This window comes from Nelumbo lutea, chromosome 7 (genome assembly GCF_056320005.1).
Source record: "Nelumbo lutea isolate HS-2025 chromosome 7, American lotus-T2T, whole genome shotgun sequence".
In the NCBI taxonomy this organism is placed as follows: Eukaryota; Viridiplantae; Streptophyta; class Magnoliopsida; order Proteales; family Nelumbonaceae; genus Nelumbo; species Nelumbo lutea.
Window position 1 is genome coordinate 32,065,382 of NC_142690.1, and position 22,901 is coordinate 32,088,282.

A 22,901-nucleotide genomic window follows, 5' to 3' on the forward strand; every position below is an offset into this window, starting at 1 on the left:
CTCATAAACTATCAAGCTCGAGCTTGATTCGAATTAAAGACTTGAGCTCGAGCTCGAGCTCGACTCGAGTCAAAAGCTTGGAAGTTCGAGCTCGGCTACTTTTGATTACAGGTCTCTCAAGTAGCCAAGGTGCCGAGATGAGGTTTCAAGTAGAGGTTTCTCCCTCAATTGTAGGTCCCCTAACAGCCGAGATGCTAAGTTGAGGTATCCTTCAGTTGGAGAGAGTGGCATTCTTGTAATTTATAAGGAGAGAGATGGCATTCTTGTAATTTGTAAGAAAATAGAGAGATATTTAGTATAAGAGAGAGTGGCATTCTTGTAATTTGAAAGAAAAAAAATACAAAGTATAGAGTTGGTATAGAATGTCATTCTTGTAATTTATAAGAAAAAAAGGCAAAAAATACTATTAGGTTCCATTATCCTCATCCTCATGCCTTTTTACATACACATTTCAGTTTAATATATTTATAAATATTTTCTTTTCGAAAAAAAAATCATTTAAAAACAAATCTATGTTTATGGTAATATTTTAATAGGTCCCATCATTTGTATATAATAGACTATTAATAAACATGTGTTAAGCTAATAAATAAACTATCTATTGATAATGTTTAGGAATGAAACTACCAACTTTTTGAATCATATTTCTTAAATTAATAGGATGCCACATATCTAAATGGTGGTAGTGGGTTGTGGGTTTTAACACCAAATTCTTAGAAAACGCCACGTGTCTATCATTATAGAAAAATGAGAAGGGCACATGTTTAAACAGTGGGGGGCTATAACCTGATAGTGGGTTATGGGCTTTATCAAGAATCTCTCAAAAATTGCCACATGTATAGATTTCTAGAAAAATGAAAATGCCATGTGTCTAAATGGTGAGGAGCTGTAGCTTGAAGACCTTCATTTAATATATATATTAGATTTGGTTTTACTTTAATGTGCTTCAAGTTCAGGTCACATTTTACATCATTTATACTGAAATCAAATAAAATAAGGTAAATTTTGAAAAAAAAAATCAGAATTTGGACCCAAACCATTTAAATTACCATGGTTTTGCATCAATGCAAGCAACCAAACGCAACTTAATAGATCACTCGACCCACTGTTCGAATGGATGGGTTTCAAGCGGGTGGGTTGGGTTGGTTAAATGGGTCTGGGCCAAATTGCCAGCCCTAATTAGACAGAGGACAGAGAGAGCGAAAGAGAATGCAGTGAGATGGGTGGCCAAGAGAATGTGAAGCAGCTCGAAGAGTGCTCTGTTTCCAAGTGAGTTCATCTCTCTTTCTAGAAATTTTATCCCTAGTTGGTGATGTTTTTGATTCAGTAGATAGTATCGTCATAGCAATTGCTGATTTTAGGCATTCCGAGTTACACGACTGGATGTAGAAGGAGAGACAATCTGCTTTCAGTAATTAAAATGGAGAGATCAAACCCCTTTTTATCCTCTAAAGACACCTAGTAGCAAGAAAATTACCTGAGATTTGGATAACATACAGTCATTGATTTTTTGTATGTCCATTTACCAATATCAGAACTATAAACAGAACCCAAAGCCATATAACTATAATCGTTGCAAATCAATTCTATCAATAAATATGCACATCTCCCATGTTTCTTGCCTTCAATTTTCATTAAAATTGTTTGTTATGATAACTGAACCTTTGATTGTAAAGTAAGTTACAATGAGAAGAGATCTTTGGAAAGGCATACTTGTCATTGCTTATTCAGGTATTATGCTAAACATGGAGAATCGGAGATCAGATGTGTCCACCCAAGTCTCCTTGTTTCTCCTGGTCCAAAATATATGGTATAGGGGACAATGCTTCCTTGGAACCCAATTTGCTTGTGTTTGAATCTTTGACAGATGCACTCTTTCAAACAGGCAAACCACCCAAAGATCCCTTACCCTATGCAGTCATAAGACCCTTCCTTCCAATCATTCATTTGTAGGAATCAAAACCTCTTTTTCTTCTTTATTGCTTTTCTTGTCTTTTTTACCCTTTCTCTATTGGCAAGTCCACACCCTTCTCCCCTTCCACAAATGAATGTCTAAAGTAAAAAATTGGAAACTCCTTCCCAATCTTCATTGCAGATTCTTTCATTGATTCTTTCACTTCCTTAAAAGCATTCCTTGCAAATTCCTCTCCACCTAAGGAAAAAAGCCCAATGTTTGATGACCATATTCAGATCAGCTTTATTTTTTCAACCTCGTGTATTTCATCCATCAAAATCTCGCCTTCCTTGCCTTCTGCTTCATCTCCCAAGTCATCCACAATAGGTAGCATTCTATAACCTCTTTTCCTTTGATGAATCTTTGTTTCCTTCGCGTCCAACACATTTTCTCTTTCCCTAACATTTGCTTCATCATTAATCTCACCCATGTCGAGGGTTGTCAATTGGACTGGATTTAGTTCAATCCAATCTAGTCCAACATTGGTCCATTTACAAATGGACTGGACCAAATCCGGTCCAAACCCCATACAAACCAGATCCAATCCAGTCCAATTTAAATGCAAATGGACCGGATTGGACCCAATCTAGTCCAAACTAAACGAAGCTTTAAAAATTACATGAAGCCCAGGAAATATAAAAAATTGCAGAAATATGTTATTAAAGACTTTAGAAAATATAAAAATTGAAAAAAATAAAGCCTACATTAAAACTGTATCAAGAATTATACAGTTGTATATATGAGTATAATATACAATTATATCTAAGGTTTTTAAAACCGAACTGGACAGGGAACCGTTATGGGGATTGATTCCCGGGTTGAACGGTCCAACCGTTTGAACCGAATGGACTGTCCGTTCGATGGTTCGACTGCTCGGGTCAACGATTCGCTGACCAAATCAATGGTTTTTGGCCAAAAAGTGGTTTTCGGGTAAAATAGAACCGATCAAGTGACTGGTTCCCTATTTTTCTGATCTGGTTGTCCGGTCCAGTCTGATTTTGAAAACATTGATTATATCAAGCATTAAAGCTTGTATTCTTTTACGCCAACCCAACCACAACAATTTCATACGGAAAATCGAGTTAAGTGGGTGACGTGGATTATGGATAAAAGGTTGATCCCTAGACTTCTAAGCAAGGTTTTTAAAACCAGACTGGATAGGGAACCGTTCTAGGGACCAGTTCCCGGGTCGAACGGTTATACCATTTGGGCTGAACAAACCATTCGTTTTGACAAAAATATAAAAATTAAAAGAATAAAAAAATGACAAAAAACTATTGTTCGGGTTGACGGTTTGACTGCCTGGGCCAGCAGTTCGCTGACCAAATCAACGGTTTTTGGCCAAAAAGCGATTTTGAGGTGAAAGGGAATTGATCAAGTGCCTAGTTCCCAGTTTTTCCGTTCCGACTGTCCGATCCAGTTTTGAAAACACCGCTTCTGAGGTGGGTGGACCCAACCAAATCTAGATCACATCTGAATGGTAAACAACTTTTTTGGTGAAAATGGTAAACAGGTTATTGTCCCAATATCTGATATATTTGTGCATCGGGGCAGATCATATACTATCCAAATTTGGTAGGAAAAAATCCATATTATTTGATCAGGTTCGGGTTCATTTCAAAATAATATGAACTTCGGTAGATGATCAAAATCCAAAATATGAGTAAGAGTAGGGTCAGATCTTGGATTGTATCGTTTTGTTTCATCACATCGCATTGAGAACCGAGAAGTCTCTGTAAAATGCACCTTCTTAAGTACAATACATATGGTGTCATCTCTCTGCCTACGTGAGACTGCATGAGACTGCCGTTTGGAAGTTTCAAACGAAAGAAACAGACCAACAGACTTTTGAATTAATCCAACTTCAGTCCATTCTATACATGGACGATTTATGGTATGGGTCCAACTATCCGAGTCCATACCATCTTTAGGATCATCCAATCCGTCCATACCACTTTCAATTTGGGCGGCATCCAACCCGAAACCAGTCCATTGACACCCCTACCCATGTCCTACTTCTTCCCCAATCTATCCTCCTCTTCATCTTCGTTTAACCTTTCTAGAATTTCTCACCTTTTCATCCTTATTTTTTCCAACCAAGCTCTCGGTACCAGCTTCCTCTCCACCTATGGCCCCCTTACCAAACATTTTCCTCGTATCAACCCCAACCAACAAGAGTTATGGCAGTAGTGGGTTTGGCCCGCCTTCAAGAGGAGTGACTCAATCACCTAAGACCAAGCCCATACCGGCTCAATCCATTAATCAGAGAACAATCCAGAGCTACAATATTCGAGCGTTGTGTGGTGGGACTGAATTTAGGGAGGGGAGAGATGGACAAGCTAGGAAGAGTTCTGGAATGTGAAGTAGGGGATTGGCCATTACAATATTTGGGACTACCATTGAGAGGAAATCCTAATGCAGATGGCTTTTGGTACCTAGTGATTGAAGGATTTACAAAGAAGCTAGTATGTTGGAAAAGAAACTACATTTCTTTGGGGGTAGAATAACTCTAATCAAATCTATGTTAGCCAATTTACTGGTTTACTTCCCGTCAACCTTCACAAGTAAAAGTGGCAAACCAACTAGAGACAATCATGGGGGATTTTCTATGGGAATTGGGGGATACTAATAAGGATCTTCTAGTGAAGTGAGAGATAATTTCCAGGACTAGAGATGATGGAGGCCTAGGGATAGGTAACATCAGATCGAGAAATACAACATCAGATTATTAGCATACATGGATTGGAAAACAATGGCTGGAATGTGGGTCTCGACCCTATGACTTCTCGTTGTTCTCCTTGGAAAGCTATTCATGGTATATTGCCCACTATGCTTCCTTTTTCTCAAATATGATGTTTGTGCCAGTAACAAAGTATTTTTCTTGGAAGATGTTTGGACCAGGGAGGGTTCCCTTCCATTTACTCTTATCTCAGAAAACTAAAGAAAAGTGATATCCTCAATGTTTATTGATAACTCTTGGGCTTTGGGTTTGAGGAGAGGGTTAAGGGAGTAAAAAATGGGAATGGTTGATGAACTTGTGTCTCTACTAGGGACAGTTTACATAGACCAATCTTGTTTGGATAGCAGAATTTGGAAACCTTCCTCTTTTGGCGTTTTCACTTGTTCTTCCTTCTTTAATGTCCTCCTTCAATCATCTAACTTTGTAGGAAACTTTCCAACAAAGGAGGTTTGTAGCCCTGTGCCTTCAAAAATTAGGGCTTTCTGTTGGGATATGGTACTCCAAAAAATCAATACCTTGGATTTGTTGCAAAGGAAAGGGTCATATTTATTGCCTTTCACCCCATGTTTGTATTTTTTGTTTGGGATATGGTGAGATGACCACACATTTATTAATCTCCTGCCCTTTTGTGTCCTTTATTTGGTCTTGGTTCTTTTCTCTGTTTGGTTATAGGTGGACCCCTCCCCCAGATGTGCTAGGCCTCGTTGACCCAATTTTTTCAGGCAACCAAAGATGCGGGGAAGAATTATGCAGAGAGCTACAAGAGTAACGATGCTTTGGTCAAGTTGGGAAGAAAGAAATAATAAGATTTTTAAAAGCATGGTTAGATCCAAGGAGGAAATTGTAGGAGTGACTATAAAAATTATTTGCTGGCTGAAAACAATTGGTGTATTTAAAGACTTCTCATCTGAAAATTTTTATAGGAACTAGGGTGTTGTTTTCTTTTTTTTTTTTGGATCAATAACAGGGTGTTGTGGCAAGTATAAACTCTCTTAAACCTGTGATACGAGAACTTTGGTCCCCGCCAATACAAAACAAGGTGAAGCTGAACTTTGGTGGTAGCTCTATAGGCAACCTGGGACCCTCGGATATACAGGGTGTCTTGAGAGATGGAGAAGGGGATTTGGAGTTGGTAATTGGATGGCTGTAGTTAGGTAGTTTGGGAGCATGGACACAGAGATAGTTGTTAAGGAAATTTGTCATGCTAAAAAGGGAGATTGGTGCTTGCTTCAAGTGGACAAGAAAATCAGCTAATGGATTAGTGGATGCCCTAGCAAAACAAGGGACTGTTAGGGGGAATATGTTTTGGGTAGTGTTGTAATTTAGTGTTTGTATTTCCTTGTCACCTGTGTAACTAATTTTTCGTATAGTTGTTCTTTGGCACTCCCTGTAAGAGTGCAGTTTGGATGTTTGAGATCTAACCCACAAATTGAGGGGATGGTGTCTGCGATGTTGTCGGCTCTTTTTCCGGTGACGGGATCTGGTAATGTCGGTGACTTGGTTTTAGTGAGTTTTTGTAGTTTCGTTGTTTCTTAGTTCATATGGCACGCTACTTCCCTTCCAGCAAATCTACTGGAGGGAAGAGAAGATGGGAAGCTAACAACTGGTACCAAAGAGTGGAGAAAGATGGGCGGACAAGGGCCAACTTTTCCTACAGCGATGCGGTGGCAATAGGAGCCTGGCTTGATTTTGGGTCGTCGGAGGTGAAGAAGGTTGGCGGCAAGTGGGTTGTAGTTACTGACTCTCAGGCGGTGGATGCAAGAAGGGAGTTTTTGCAGAACTGTTTGGTGGGGAGAGTGAAAGTGAAGAAAATGGCAGATGGTCTCTTCCTTTTCATTTGCCCTTCGAGAGCTGATGCGGATTGGGTTTTACAAAATGGGCCATGGCATCTGGGGAGAAATCCACTCTTGCTAGACTGGTGGGGTGTGAGTGCGGGCTGCTCCTACTCAGATCCTTTTATTGAAGGGGAGGACTTGGAGTCGGTTTGGATCAGGGTGTTTGGTCTCCCTCTCCTTCTCTGGTGTCCAAGTGTAATAAAAGCTATAGGGGATGCCTGTGGGGGATTCATTGAGACAGATGATTTGTCACCGGAGATTGCTACTTGTGAGTGGGTAAGAATCAAGGTTCGTAAGGGGGATTTCATTCCGAACAAGATTGAAGTGGTTGTGGGGGAAGTCCTGTTTACTATCCAAATATGGCAGGAGCTTCTGCCGTCTATTCGCAGATGGAGAGGGGAAGAAGAGAAGCTTTGGAATGTTCAGAGAGAGGAGAGAGGGATTTCAGACTGTACCAAGACGCTGGTCTTGGAAGAATCTGGTAAAAGCTTCCTTCCCCGAACGTCTGTAGAAGTGCAACATCAAAAGCCTCGTACTCGGTCGAGCTCCCTGATGGCCGGTGGTAGAGAAGAAGGTGAAGGGCTCAACTTTATCCCGAGCCGTCAAATCTCAGAGGCAGCGAAGGGTCCAGATGTGTTAGTAGAGGAATCTAGTGGGAAGGGATTTCAAATTTCAAAATTTGGGGCTAAAGTGCAGACTTTGGGAGTAGAGGATATTAAATGCCTGATTAGAGAATGTCTGGTTGAGATGCACGTGGCACCTAGGGAGGGCTGCTCGCCTAGAAACCAGGAGTTGGACCACCAGCTCCCTCATTCTAAGAACCATATGGCCCAAGATAACTTAGAAGAAGGTACTGGTTCTAGCTCGTCTCCTCCAGCCCAATTGGTGTTCCCCATCTTTTTTTCGGATGTTGGGCCTAGGCCCTAAGCAAGTAGTTAGCTCAGGTTTCCTCTTGGTTGTAGAATTCCCAGCAGCCCGTCTTTCAGGAATCCTGGCTCGTCCATCCAACCTCTAATGGGTTTAGGGGTCAACTGGGGCTCTCAGGACCAGTGGTCGAGCTCTCTGCGGATGGAGAAGAAGGGTTGGGGGGGGGTTGGACCTTTTCTCTCCTACTTTTAAGCCTCTGCCTCCTCCGGTTGCTTCCATTGGGGCCGGGTCCCAGGTGGATACTAATCAGTTTGTCATGTTGCGAGTTGAAGGCGATTTGATTGAGGTGGATCCGATCGCGATGGTGGTTTCAGATTCACAGGTCGAAGGTAGGGGAGATGATCAAGACCATGTTAGATCCCAGGCAGAAGGAAGAAAGATCTGTTCAACTACTGAGGGTGCTGAAATAGCAGTTCAGACGCAGGAGAACAGTAGTTTGATGTTGGTTCAGCCGAGCCTGGGAGGTAAACAACCAGTGACTTCAAGTGCTTCTTTGGTCTCATCAAAGCTGTTGGGTTTGGGTAAGTTTATGGGAATTTCGTTAGAAGGGTTGGAAGAGGAGACAATCAAATATTTGGAGGGAGTTGAACAAAGAGTGCTTCTGGCAAGGGGGAAGTTGCAGCAAAGAAGGGGGGTAACAAATCTAAGAAAAGCAGAGAAATGATACGATTGACGCGGGGTTTAAACGACAGGGCTGGCAGTAGTGAGGGGAGTGTGAGGGGGGAGAAAATCTTGAGGGTCAAGCTTTCTTTTGCTTTAGGTGTTTGTAATGGAGTTAAAATTGCTCTCTTGGAATGTTAGGGGTTTGGGGTCGGGTAGAAGGCGGTTTGTAGTGTGTGAGTCTCTGAAGAAGTCAGGGTCGAAAATTGTTTTGCTCCAAGAAACCAAGTTGGATAGTGTTGAGGCTGCAGTAGTTAGAAGCATCTGAGGGGAGGGAGAAGTTAGATGGAGATCAAAGTAAGCAGTTGGGAGTGCTGGGGGGGGGGAGAAAATCTTGAGGGTCAAGCTTTCTTTTGCTTTAGGTGTTTGTAATGGAGTTAAAATTGCTCTCTTGGAATGTTAGGGGTTTGGGGTCAGGTAGAAGGAGGCTTGTAGTGTGTGAGTCTCTGAAGAAGTGAGGGTCGAAATTTTTTTTGCTCCAAGAAACTAAGTTGGATAGTGTTGAGGCTGCAGTAGTTAGAAGCATCTGAGGGGAGGGAGAAGTTAGATGGAGATCAAAGTAAGCAGTTGGGAGTGCTGGGGGGCTGCTGAGTATGTGGGATCCATCGGTTTGTAGTTTGGTTTCCTATCATATTGGAAATTTCTCAATTACCCTAGTTTTGAAGTTTGCAGATGGTAATATTTGTCAAGTTACAAATGTGTATGGTCCTAATGACCGAAGTCTGCGAGAGGAGTTCTGGGAGGAGCTGGTTGTGGCAAGGGGAAGTTTGTCTTACCCTTGGGCTATTAGTGGTGATTTTAATGTTACTTTGTTTGTTGATGAGAGAAGCTCTAGAGGGAGAAGATCCAGGGATATGGTTTAGTTTACTGATTTCATCAACAGATTTGAACTACTAGACTTACCCCTTCATGGTAGCCAGTTTACTTGGACCAACAATCAAGACATCCCTACTCTTGTGAGACTGGACAGGTTTCTGGTTACTTTTAATTAGGAAAAGCTATTTCCAGAGTTCAAGCAGATTGCCCTTTCTAGGCCAGTTTCAGATCACATTCCAATTCAGCTGGTCTGTGGTGTCAGAGATAGAGCAAAAGCCCCTTTCAAAATGGAAAATGCTTGGTTTGAGGATGCCACTCTTGTTCCTTTGTTGAAGTTTGTGTGGGATGATCTGCAGGTATTGGGTACCAGTTCTTTCATTCTGGCAAAAAAATTGGGTGCCATCAAAGCAAGATTAGAGATTTGGAAATTGGAGAAAAATATGAGTTTAGACATTGAAAAGAAAGCTCTCTTGAGTACCATAAAGGAAATTGATTCAGAAGAAGAGTTGGGTCCTATATCAGAGGAGCATAGATTCAAAAGATCTCAGGCAAAGCTGAAGTATGATAAATTGGCAGTGTCGGAAGAAATTAAATGGAGACAAAGAGCTAAAGTGGCTTGGCTTAAAGCAGGGGACAAGAATACACACTTCTTTCACAAAATGGCAAATGCAAGAGCTAGAGCCTCCGTAATTACCAGGTTGGAGGGAGAGGGCAGGGTGGGTGTCTCTGAGACAGATATGAAGTTAGTGGCAACCAGCTTTTATAAAAAGTTGTACAAGGAGTCCTGGTTCTTCAGACTTTTTCCTAGGTCCCTTCCTTTTAAACAGTTAAGTGTTGTGCAATCTTCTCATATTGAAAGATCTTTCACGGAGGAGGAAATAAAAGTAGCAATCAAGTTGTTGGCTAATGAAAAATCTCCAGGGCCTGATGGTCTTACAAACCTTCTCTATATTAAATGTTGGGATTTTGTAAGGTAGGATATTCTGAATGTCTTCCAGGACTTCTATGAGAGAGGTTCCTTGCAGAGGAGCTTGAACACTGCCTTCATAACCCTCATTCTGAAGATTGAAGGTGCAGTAAACATTAAAGATTTCAGGCCGATTAGTCTTCTGCATAGCTTCTATAAAATCTTAGCTAAAGTTTTGTTGAGAGAATGAAAGGGGTTCTAGGTAGTGTCATCTCCAATAACCAAAGTGCCTTTGTTCCAGGTAGACATATGCTGGACTCTGTACTTATTGCTAATGAGCTTATACATTCTAGGAAAAAAGAAGGTTCCCCCGGGCTGATTAGCAAACTTGATATTGAAAAGGCTTATGATCATGCCAATTGGAGATGTGTTGATATTGTGTTACAGTAGATGAATTTTGGGCAGAAATGGAGGAATTGGGTAAAAGTTTGTATCACCTCTCCAAAATTTTCAGTTTTGGTTAATGGACAGTCCGTAGGCTTCTTTGATAGTTCCAGGGGTCTTAGACAGGGTGATCCCCTGTCTCCCCTACTCTTTATTTGTTGTGTAATGGAGATCCTCACTTTGTTTTGTAAAAAGGCTGCTGATTCCGGTGAGTTGGAAGGCTTTGCAATTTCTCCGGGGGGGAGAGAAGGTGAACATTCTCCAATTTGCAGATGATACTTTATGCTTTGTGGATGCCTCCCCCTCCTAGGTGGAGTTAATTCTTGGGATCTTGTCTTGGTTTGAGGTGATTTCTGGCCTTAAAGTCAATTGGAATAAGAGTCAAATAATTCCAGTGGGTCAGCTTTCCAATTTAGTAGATTGTGCAGAAATTTTGGCTTGTTAGATTGAGTCCCTCCCAGTCAAATATTTGGGTCTCCCTTTGGGGGTGAGTTGTGGTTTATCTTCAATCTGGGACCCGATAATTGAGAGAATGGAGAGAAAACTGGCTTCTTGGAAGGCAAAGTAACTTTCTTTTGGGGTTAGGGTGACTTTGATTAAGAGTACACTTTCCAATTTACCCACCTATTTCCTTTCTCTTTTCTCTATTCCAAACAAAGTTGCAAGTCAGCTTGAAAGTCTTCAAAGGAATTTTCTTTGGAGGGGATGGGAAGAGGAGAAAAAAGTGCACGTGGTAAGTTGGGAGCAAGTCTGCCTCCCCAAAGATGAAGGGGGGTTAGGCATAAGGAAGTTGAAATCTTTTAATTCTGCTCTCCTCGGCAAGTGGATTTGGAGATTTGGGGCAGAAAATGATGCCTGGTGGAGATCTCTCGTTGCTGATAAATATGGTGTGGAATGGGGTAATTGGAGAACGAGGAACCCTCCTCCTAGTTGGGCATAAGGAAGAATTTCTTATGGGTCTCAATTAAAGTTGAGACCCGTAAGAATTTCTCAGTTCTTGCTGTTGGGGTCTCAATTAAAGTTGGCAATGGTATTAGGACCAAGTTTTGGAAGGACTCTTGGTGCTCGGATGGTCCCCTTGCTGACTCCTTTCCTCTCCTCTTCCAGTGTGCTTCAAGTCAAGAGGCTTCAGTTGCAGAGTGCTGTAGTGTATCTGGTGGTTCAGTTCTTTGGTCTGCTTCATATAGAAGGAACTTTTTCGACTGGGAGGTGGATGAGGTTTTGAATCTGTTGACCTGTTTTCAGAATCAAGAGTTGGATTTCAGCTCAGAGGATAAGGGGCAATGGAAATGGAACTCAGATGGTGTGTTCTCTGTCAAGTCTCTGGCTTCTAACCTCTGTAGAAGGGGTGTTTCTGATTTCCCTTGTCATCAGGTGTGGAACCCCACCAGCCCAGATAAATCTAACTTCCTAGTTTGGACTATGGTTCTAAATAAATGTCTTACTAGAGCTAACCTTGTGAGAAGGGGCATTCAGCTTTCGGACCTGTCATGCAGCCTGTGTGGGAGTAGTGCTGAATCCACTGATCATTTGTGCATTCACTGCCTGTTTTCTTCTCAGCTGTGGAATCATTTCTTCAGCTCTATGAACTTAAGTTGGGTCATGCCAAGTTCAGTGAAGGAGCTGTTGTGTTGCTGGAAGCTCATGGGGTTAATCAAGAAAAAGAAGATTGTTTGGAAGACTATCCCTAATGCTGTGTTATGGTCCATCTGGACTGAGAGGAATAGAAGGATATTCTGTAACAAGGCTTTAAGTTCGGAAAAGCTAATTCAGAAAGGAATGGGCAAATTGATTTCTTGGGTGTCTGTGTCTGAGGATTTCAGAAATTGTAGTGTGTCTACTGTTTTTCTTTCTAGTTCTTGGTGGAATGTGTAACTGCTGATTAGATCAGTTGGCTGTTCTGGGACTGATCTCAGCCTCCCTTGTGTATCTCTTATCTCAATAAATATTATTTTACCTTTTCCAAAAAAAAAAAAAAGTTTAGAGACAATTTATTTTAAGTTTAGTAGAGACAGAAGTATTACATGCTTTTCCTCATTTTTAATTTGGTGAGGGGATTCTCATACCTTTCCTTAGTTCCTAAGTGGGGACCCACCAACTTTGATAAGTAAATACATGCACAATATTGAAGAAACATTGAGATGTAATAACCATGAAGTCCATGAATGGCACAAGTATATATAATATGCCAATATCAAATCTCAGGTAATGTTTCAAAAATGGACCAGGATTGCTATGCCTTTCTAGAAAGCTAACCACCACCTATTTATTCAGGTCACTGATTCATTAGTTTGATCTTGTTCTACAGGTATTGAAAACACTAGTTTAAACTAATGTCATTGGTTCATTATCCACCTCTTTCTGGACTTGAGAGTAGGACTAGTACAACATTTTTATATCTATATCTATATCTATATCTATCTATATCTATACTAATGTTAAAAGTACAAATGAGTTTTATTCATAAAAAAAAGTACAAATGAGTTTGTGAAACTTTTCTTTTGGACTAAAATATCCCTATTTTTGAATTGGTCTCTCTGTAATTGGGAGGGTAGAAAATGTAATTTGAACTATTACTTTTATCCTTTAATTTACTCTCATTTAAGTCTTATTTTTAATGTATCAACTTCCATTCTCTCTCATTAAATCCTATATTTAAGGTATTTTTTCTCACTCATTAATTCTACTAATTAGAGTTATGTCCAATACTTTTAACAATATAAATCCCATGTTTTTTTAGATCCAAAAATAAAACCATTCTTTTATCTAGGTGGCAAAAATTTGGAACATCTCTAATATTTTATATTAATCATATTAAAGAAAATAAGTGTGATAAACAAGAATTACTTTTATTGATGGAATGAAATACAAAATTTAAAACTGAGACAAAAATGAAATTTTTTTCTTGTCTAGTGGTGGGCTGATAGTTCAACATCTTGGGTTAAATGTGTCAACCCTTGATGTCATACTTAGATAACAAAAGAAAAATTAAAAATATTAAAAAAATACTAAAATTTTGTAGGAAACATTTGGTTACATCTCTAATATTATGTATTCATCATATTAAACAAAAATAAGTGTGATAATTAAGAATTATTTATATACACATTGAAATATAAAAAATTATAAAAAAACTTGGCCACATTTCCTATTATGTGAAAAATTCTAGCACTAGATCCATTGAAATATGAAAAATTCATATTGCCTGAATCTACAGATCACCTAAGTATCCATTGAAATATAAAAAATTCTAGCACTAGATCCAAACATCTCCAGTTTACATGATCATAGGCCTTTTCAATGTCCAGTTTACACACCAGCCCTGGAGTCCCCTCCCTTTGTCTTGAGTCAATGAGCTCATTTGCCACAAGAACTGAATCAAGCATTTGTCTCCCCAGGGCGAAAGCATACTGATTGCTTGATATCACACTACTCAGCACCACTTTCAATCTTTCATTCTTTCAGCCAACACTTTTTCCAGAATTTTTCTTGTGGGCTATGTGGACTGATGCCCGAATTTACAGATATCTTAAGTATCCATTGCTCAGTCTCTTCTAGATTGTGGGAATATTTTCTTATGTCTGCTGGAGTCTGTTGGGTCATGCCAAGAACAGTCAACGACCTCTTGTTTAGCTGGAATCTGACAGGTTTGAAGAAAAAAGGAAAATTAGTCTGGAAAACAATTCCTGCGGCTATTATTAGGTCCCTGTTGTCAGAAAGAAACAATAGAGTTTTTTCTAACAAGCCAAAGAGCTCTGATGAGGTGGTACAGCAGGCCGTCAGCAAGCTGATCTCCTGGGTGTCTGTAACTGCTGAATTCAAGCACCTGAATGTGTCTGAGTTGTTCAACTCAGTCCATTTGGAATCTGTAATTTCTTGTTGTTTCCGAAATAGTAAATATGTCCTGGAATCTGTTGTACCATGTTTTGTTTTATAAATAAATTTTACCTTACCTTTTCCAAAAAAAATGCTTTTAACTTTTTATTATTTATTTATTCAATATAATGTTTCAATATTAAGTAAGATAGTACAGATATTAACCATTTAACACTGACGCCCCTCCCCCTATATCCCTTTAAACAGCCCATTGGTAGGTTAAAAAACTGATAGGTATTGTATATGCATCAATATGTTGTGATAGGAAGGAACTGGGTAGATATTAGAGGTGTTTCAGTCGACTATTTCCTATTTGATGGATAGTCAACCTAAGTAAGTTGAGTTGTTAATATTAGGGCTGTTCATGGGTTGGTTTGGTTTGATTGCATTTAATTTTGTCAACTGAACCAAAAAAAGTTGGGTTGACTTTGAGGCGAACCAATACCGACCAACAAGGTGTTGGGAGAATCACGAAATCAAGCAAATTATAATCAACTTTCAAAAACAGCGGAAATAATATTTTTCTCCCTCTTTGTGTGAATCTGTTAGGAAACAATTTAGTAGAGCTTAAACCAAAGAACAAGCACACAAGAACACAACCAAATTTATGTGGAAAAACCTTCCCGGTGTGGGAAAGAAAAAAACCACGGTCACCCAAAAACTTTCACTATCAAGAAAGTGATTGTACAAGGGTTCTCTCTAGATAAAACTAGAGGCATACAATCAGTAGATCATCAAGAAAATACGTTTCTTGGAAACTAACAAATATCTTAAGATAATGGAGAAATCTCACCCAAAACGGAGGTACTGTTTGCGGACTCAGATCTCACAAACCAGTGAGCCAAACCAGATCTCCACCGTTCAGATTGAAGAACCTTAAGTCGCGAACATGCATGCAAAATTTCAGCTCAATTGGACCACAAACGACCTTCGATCGGAGCACAAGATGAAAACTGCTCAGACTAGAATTTAAAGAATCCGCTCCTTTTCTCTCTCCGTTTTTGCACGGGATTCTCTTCCTTTTTCTTCTCTTCTCCCAATCTTTTTGGCAACCAACACCACTAAAAGGTTATTTCCTTTTCCTATTTTCATTTGAACAAGAATACCCTCATCCGTGGGCTCAAAAATACCACATGGGCTTCTTGGGCCATCCACCACATAAGAGGGAAACCTAACAAATCTCCCCCTTTCCCGACTAGGTGGAGGGATTCGCCAACCCGGCGACCAAGCGACAAACTTCAAGTTTTTCTCTTGGTAATGATTTTGTTAACATATCAGAGCCATTATCATTTGTGTAAATTTTTTCAAGTTCAAGTAATTTGTTGTTTAGAGTATCTCTTATCCATTGATACCTTACATCGATATGCTTTAACCTTGCATGAAATGCTGAGTTCTTTGCCAAGTGAATAGTACTCTGATTATCACAGAACATAACATACTTCTGTTGCTTGAAACCAAGCTCTCTCACGAACTGCTTCATCCATAACAATTCTTTACAAGCTTCTGTTGCTGCAATAAACTTTGCCTCTGCTGTAGAAAGAGCAATACACTTCTGCAACCTTGACTGCCACAAAACAGTTCCACTAGAGAAAGTAATCAGATAACCTGAAGTAGACTTACGAGAATCCTCATCTCCCGCCATATCTGAATCAGTGTATCCAACTAACACTGGTTTACCACTGCCGGAACTAAGTGTTAAATTGGAAGTACCTCGAAGATATCTCATTATCCACTTTACTGCATCCCGATGCTTTCTTTCTGGGTTCGAAAGGAAACGACTAACAACTCCAACTGCATGAGCTATGTCTGGCCTTGTACATACCATTGCATACATCAAACTTCTTACTGTTGACGCATATGGAACCTTTTCCATATCTTCATTCTCTTTATCTGTTGAAGGGCCTTGATCTGATCTTAAAGTGGTTAGATAAAGGAGAAGAAACCACTTTAGCTTTATCCATATGGAACCTTTCAAGTACCTTGTTAATGTACCGTTCCTGTGACATGTACAACTTTTCTTTTTCCTATCTCGACAAATTCGAATGCCAAGAATTTGTTTTGCTGGTCCCAAGTCCTTCATGGCAAAGGACTTACTTAACTGCTTCTTCAAATTCTCAATCCTTGAAGAATTTCTGCCAACAATCAACATGTCATCAACGTAAAGTAATAAGATGATAAAATCATCATCAGAGAATTTCTGCACAAAAACACAGTGATCAGAAGTAGTCTTCTTATAGCCATGCTCCCCCATAACTGATTCAAACTTCTTATACCATTGTCTGGGTGCTTGTTTCAAACCGTAAAGGCTTTTCTTCAACCGGCAAACATAACCCTCTTTTCTTTTTACCTCGAAACCCTCTGGTTGCTCCATATAGATCTATTCCTCTAATTCACCATGAAGAAAGGCAATTTTCACATCCATCTACTCAATCTCTAAATCCAAGCTAGCTGCTAAGCCTAAAACAACACGTATGGAAGACATTTTCACAACAGGAGAGAAAATTTCATCAAAATCAATACCTTTTCTTTGACTGAATCCCTTGACAACCAATCTGCCTTTGTATCATGGTTGTGAAGTATGTTCTTCTTGCTTCACCCTGTAAACTCACTTGTTCTTCAAAGCTCTCTTACCCTTAGGCAACTTTACCAACTCAAACGTGTGATTGTCATACAAAAATTGCATCTCATCTTCCATAGCACCAACTCAATGTGCCCTGTTTTCATCTTCCATGGCTTCTGCATAACATTGAGGCTCTCCTTCATCTGTCAATAATACATACTCATTTGCATTATACCGTGTGAAAGGATGTCGATCTCTGGTAGACCTTTTGAGTGGAATTTCTGGTTCTGGCAACCGATCAATAGTCTGATGATCTATCTCGACCTGCGTAGGAGCATTTATATCATCAGTACCCTGTTGATCATCTTGGGTATTTTCTGCCTGTGCTAATAAAGGAATCGGATCCAAGTCAATCAAATCATCACTGTGTTGATGGACTGCTTTTTCTGTCTTCTCAACAAAATAGTCTGATCTTCTATAAACACAACATCACGACTCCTAACTAGCTTCTTCTCAACTGGATCATATAATCTGTACCCAAATTCATTCAGACCATAACCAACAAAGATACATTGTCGTGTCTTCACATCAAGCTTAGACCTCTCGTCTTTTGGGATGTGCACAAATGCCTTGCAACCAAAAACACGCAGATGATCATAAGAAACATCTTTGCCAGTCCAAAATCTGTTTGGAACATCAAACTGAAGAGGAACACATGGTGTGAGATTAAGAACATGCACAACTGTATTCAAAGCCTCACCCTAGAAAGATCTTGGCAACTGAGCCTGCGAAAGAAGACATCTTACTCTTTCAACTAGAGTCCTGTTCATTCTCTCAGCCAAACCACTCAACTGAGGAGTCTTGGGAGGTGTTTTTTGATGTCAAATGCCTTGATGCATGCAATACTCATCAAAAGGACCTAAATACTCTCCCCCATTATCTGTTCTGATGCATCGCAATTTCTTCCCTTTCTGTCGCTCAACTAGAGTCTGAAACTGTTTGAACACGTCTAACACTTGATCTTTGCTCTTCAAAGTGTACACCCATAACTTTCTTGAACAATCATCTATGAAGGTTACAAAATAATAGGCACCACCCAGAGTTCTTGTCTTCATAGGACCACACACATCTGAATGTACTAGATCAAGTATACCGCGTTTTCTTGAAGAAGGGGAACTGTTGAAAGAAACTCTATTCTGCTTCCCTACCAAGCAATGAATACACTTTTCCAAATGTGGATCATTCATGCCAGGAAGAAGATTCTTCTTAGCCAATACTATCAAGCCTTTCTCGCTTATGTGAGCAAGTCTCTTATGCCACAACTCTGATGTGAGCTTATCTTTCACAGCATTGATAGCGCCTTGTGAGAGTCCTACTTGCAGTATATACAAGTTAGAATGCTTGTTTCCACGAGCAACAATCATAGCACCTTTAGTAAGCTTCCACTGACCATTACTGAAGGTGTTGCAATATCCTTCATCATCAAGTTTACCTGTAGAGATCAAATTCAAGCGAATATCAGGAATATGCTTTACCCCTCTAAGAAGTAGGTTCGTGCCATTGTTCATCTCCAAGCACACATCTCCAATACCAACGCCTTTGGCTAAGCCATCATTGCCCATCTTTATTCTACCAAAGTCACATGTCGTGTAGGATGTAAAAAAGTCCTTTCGAGATGTAGCATGAATAGAGGCTCCACTATCAATAACCCAACTGGTCTCATGGCATGCAACGTTGACAATATCACTATCATAAACAACAAGAAAGTCTTCAGTAGAAGTGGTAGCAACTCTATCATTTTCCTTGTTATCACCACCCTCTTGTTCTTTTCCTTTCTTCTTGTTCTCCCGTTTCAACTGTCTACAATATTTCTTGATGTGTCCTTTCATGCCGTAGTGATGACACTCAACATTAGCAAACCCGTTGGATTTACTTCTTCATTTATTTTTGTTCCTGGAATCTTTGCTCATACTCCACCCTCTTCTTTCTGTAACCAAAATCTCTGACTACTGAGAAGACCCATGTGACTTTCTTCTCGTTTCTTCATTTAAAATATTGCTCTTAGCTAGATCCATATTGATTATACCATTCGGAGCTGAGTTACTCAGTGACATTCTGAATGTCTCCCAAGAGTCTAGCAATGTACCTAGTAGACACAACCCCTGAATCTCATCATCAAATTTGATACCCATTCCAACTAGTTGATTAATTATACCTTGGAACGTATTCAAGTGATCTGTCAACGGAGTTCCATCTCAATACCTCAAAGCCATCAACTGTTTGATGAGAATCATTTTATTATTTCCCGTTTTCCGAGCATACAACTCTTCAAGTTTATTCCAGAGTGTCCGTGCATGTGTTTCTCCACTAATATGATTCAAAACATTATCATCTACCCATTGCCTTATATACCCACAAACCTGTCGATGTAACAAGGTCTATTGTTCCTCAGACATATTTTCTGGCTTCTCAGTGGCAAACACCGGTAGATGAAATTGTTTAACATAAAGGAGATCTTCCATTTTTCCTTTCCAAGTATGGTAATTTGCACCATTCAAAGTAATCATTCTACTCAAATTAGCTTCCATATTCAGCACAAGATATTCAATAACAATAACCTGGCTCTGATACAATCAACTTTTAAGAACAGCAGAAATAATATTTTTCTCCCTCTTTGTGTGAATCTGTTAGGAAACAATTTAGTAGAGCTTAAACTAAAGAACAAGTACACAAGAACACAACCAAATTTACGTGGAAAAACCTTCCCGGTGTGGGAAAGAAAAAAACCACGGTCACCCAAAAACTTTCACTATCAAGAAAGTGATTGTACAAGGGTTCTCTCTAGATAAAACTAGAGGCATACAATCAGCAGATCATCAAGAAAATACGTTTCTTGGAAACTAACAAATATCTCAAGATAATGGAGAAATCTCACCCAAAACAGAGGTACTGTTTGCGGACTCAGATCTCACAAACCAGTGAGTCAAACCAGATCTCCACCGTTCTGATTGAAGAACCTTAAGTCGCGAACATGCCTGCAAAATTTCAGCTCAATCGGACCACAAACGACCTTCGATCGGAGCACAAGATAAAAACTGCGCAGACTGGAATTTAAAGAATCTGCTCCTTTTCTCTCTCCGTTTTTGCATGAGATTCTCTTCCTTTTTCTTCTCTTCTTCTCCTAATCTTTTTGGCAACCAACACCACTAAAAGGTTATTTCCTTTTCCTATTTTCATTTGAACAAGAGTATGGGCTCAAAAATACCACATGGGCTTCTTGGGCCATCCTTCACATAAGAGGGAAACCCAACACAAGGAGGGAAAACTGACCTCAATTTTTCATTTTGCTTGACATCGGTTTAATCGGTTTTAAGTAAACTGAACCAAAATCAATGGTTGCAGCTTAAAAAGGTCAATCTTAAATAAGTGGGCTCAGCATCTAATTATGCTCCCTACACCAACTGCAGTTGGCCAGTTGCAGTGTTGTGACTATTCTTGATGAACAATTATGTTGTCTCTTCAGTCCTCTCCTGGTCTCATAGAGTCACAGTTAGCTTTTACTTTTTGTCAGCTTTCACTTTTTTTGGCTTTTTGTGGAAGTATGGAACAAAAACAAGAGGATTGAATGAAGAAAGAGATGGGTGAGATGACAGAATGTGGAGAGTAGTGGTTGTCAAACAAAAAAAAAGAAACAAAAAAACAAAAAAAAACTAAAAGGCATAATATATATATGCATGTATGTGTGTCGGTTCAGATCGGTTTCGCATTTGGTTACAAAAGGCATTACTGCAACCAAACAAAGTCATCAGGCTCTGCCATTTTCTAAACTGAGACCAACTGGATCATTTTAGAAACTGACCATCTTGGGACAAGCTGGTCCAGTTTGGTCGGTTTACAACATCTTGTGAACTGTCCTACTTAATATGCAATTTTGTAGATACTGACCACACTATATCCTCGTTCCAGATCAATGAGGATATGGTATGGTCATTCAGGTTTTTTAGTGGTCAATCACAATGCAAGAGGGGGTGCAGCCTTGTTAATTGGCCTACAGATTGCCTACTGCCTATATTTTTTTAATGGTGAACAATGAAGATCTGAAGCAAGACCTTTAGTAACCAAATTGAACCCCTCATTCTGCTGAGTTCTGAGATCTGCAATTATAGTTGCAGGTAACCCAGGTAGAGGTGTTTGAAAAGAAAGCATTGGCATCAAGGTTTACCTTGTTTTCCTGGGTGCTTTTGTATATTTATATAATGAAGCAAGTACTACAAAAACAAGAAGCTCAACTATAAATGTAACACAAGGCAAGGAGTTTCTTTGAATGAAGTGAAATAGCACTTTGAAAAAAAAATCAAAAATATATTTTATATAAAGAAGAACTTGTAAATTTAAATTCAGATAGAAATAAAAATATTTCAATATGTGTATTAGCTTAATTGGTTCAAGTCTGTGAGCCTGGGTGCAGTTATTTTTTTATTACACTGAATTTTTTGGGGTTTTTGTGAGCCTGTATACAACATGATATCCAAATATATACTGTTAAGTTTATTCTTTAATAAAAGGGGAGCAATTTTGTCGCATGCTTTTTTTAATAAATTGGGCATATCCCTAGTTAAAAGACAAGGAAACCACAGCCAGAAGGCAAATATTTTTGTCTTTTAAAGCATGAACCTTTTTACCAAACAATTAGGGGTGTTTCACTATTAAAAATTGAATTTGTCCAAATCAATCACGTAGTATGATATGCATTGACTTTGCAACAAAGAACAAGAGGAAGATGCTGTGTTTTAAAGGTTTATCTGTGATGCAGTACTGCTGAGATTTCTTCCAATTCTATCATGGGCTAATGGTGATGCCAATCATGCCATGACGGCAGTTGGTATCTATTATGATTTATGAAGTATGCTGTGATCAAAACGATTGTTGCTCTGTGCTGTATGTTTAGGTTGCAATGAGGAGGCTCTCTGATCAGTAGGGTTGTGTTATTTTATGGTGGATGGATCTGTGTGTTCTTGCCTTCTTGGTGGCATAATAGCAAAAGAAAAAATTATATTTTCACCTGCAGTTCTGTAACAATTAACCAATTACCAAGGAACCTCTTGATCCTGAACGTTTCCAGTTTTCTTCATAAATGCTATCGTGCTTAAATATCCATATAGAAGCATATTTGCCTTGAGGCCCAGTTGGTAGACCTTAAAAGTTATCCAAAATTTTCCTTATTAAGGGTATACAGCATATCCTGAACCTTTCCAGATTTCATTATTAATTAAAATGAAAAGATCATGTTTGTGTGGTACATGTTCTGAAGAAGCTTGACTAGCAACATAATCCATCCAGAGTGATCTTCACAATCACTTGGTATTTCTAGGCATGATGTTTTACCTCTTTGGTGCAGCCATGCAAATTTGTCCTCGCTTACTTCAATATAGTGGTGATCAGATACTAACTTGTGGGATGTCTATAGTGCACTAGGCACATGGGTTTTCTCAGTAGCAGGAGCTTTGCTTGCAATTCCTGTGGGGATACGTCGGAAGTCTTTAGCACCCTTGGTATTCTTTGGGACAACTGGTACTATGCTCGATATTATCATGGGAATTAGTGCATGTGAAAGAGAACATGCAGAACGCCAAATGAAGCTTTTGGAAGCACAAAATCTTGCAACTGATGCATCTTTGGTAGAGACTGGAAATGAATCTTAATGTTATCAACTTGTTTGCACTTAATGTTTTTGAGGACTGGTTTCAACTTCTATTGCTATGTAAAGCAAATACTTTTTGTGGATAAGCTTTTCATCAGTTCTTGTATCAATGAAATGGATAATTTGTTTCTTTGGTTTAATCTTTTCCCTTTATGTTCTCTGATTTCTGATATTAGTACAATTAAGCATGGCCTTACTGCTAAAAGGGTTGAGATTATTTGGCTAAATCAGGTGATGCTCTTGGATTTATACAAAAAGAAAGGCAACGTTCTTTGATATCATTGGGGATAGAATACTTAAAGAGGATGTTCTTTAAACCGAAATATGTTGTATGTTGATTCAGATACATGCCAGGTAGGAACCAAGGCAATTTGGACGGATTGGACAGAACAACAAGACATTGGATTGGACCAATTTGGTCCAAAATATTTATTAGATTGGATTGGACCTGGTCCATCCATAATAAATTATCTATATAAAT

At 39.3% G+C, this 22,901-nt stretch overlaps 1 protein-coding gene across 1 annotated transcript; it reads left to right on the forward strand.

The window, feature by feature from the left end:
* The first annotated feature begins 1,129 nt into the window (after positions 1–1,129).
* Positions 1,130–22,560, forward strand: LOC148845995 (uncharacterized). The gene is made up of 2 exons (XM_088954898.1): positions 1,130–1,269; positions 22,187–22,560. Exons 1-2 carry the CDS (start codon positions 1,220–1,222, stop codon positions 22,419–22,421), a joined length of 285 nt encoding a protein of 94 aa, XP_088811024.1. The 5' UTR covers positions 1,130–1,219; the 3' UTR covers positions 22,422–22,560.
* The last annotated feature ends 341 nt before the right edge of the window (positions 22,561–22,901 follow it).

Excerpts from the sequence above, each read along its gene's own strand:
- LOC148845995 (XM_088954898.1), top strand. The coding sequence starts at position 1,220 with ATGGGTGGCCAAGAGAATGTGAAGCAGCTCGAAGAGTGCTCTGTTTCC. Across the intron at positions 1,270-22,186 it reads GAAGAGTGCTCTGTTTCCAA|TGCACTAGGCACATGGGTTT; the intron begins GTGAGTTCATCT and ends GGATGTCTATAG.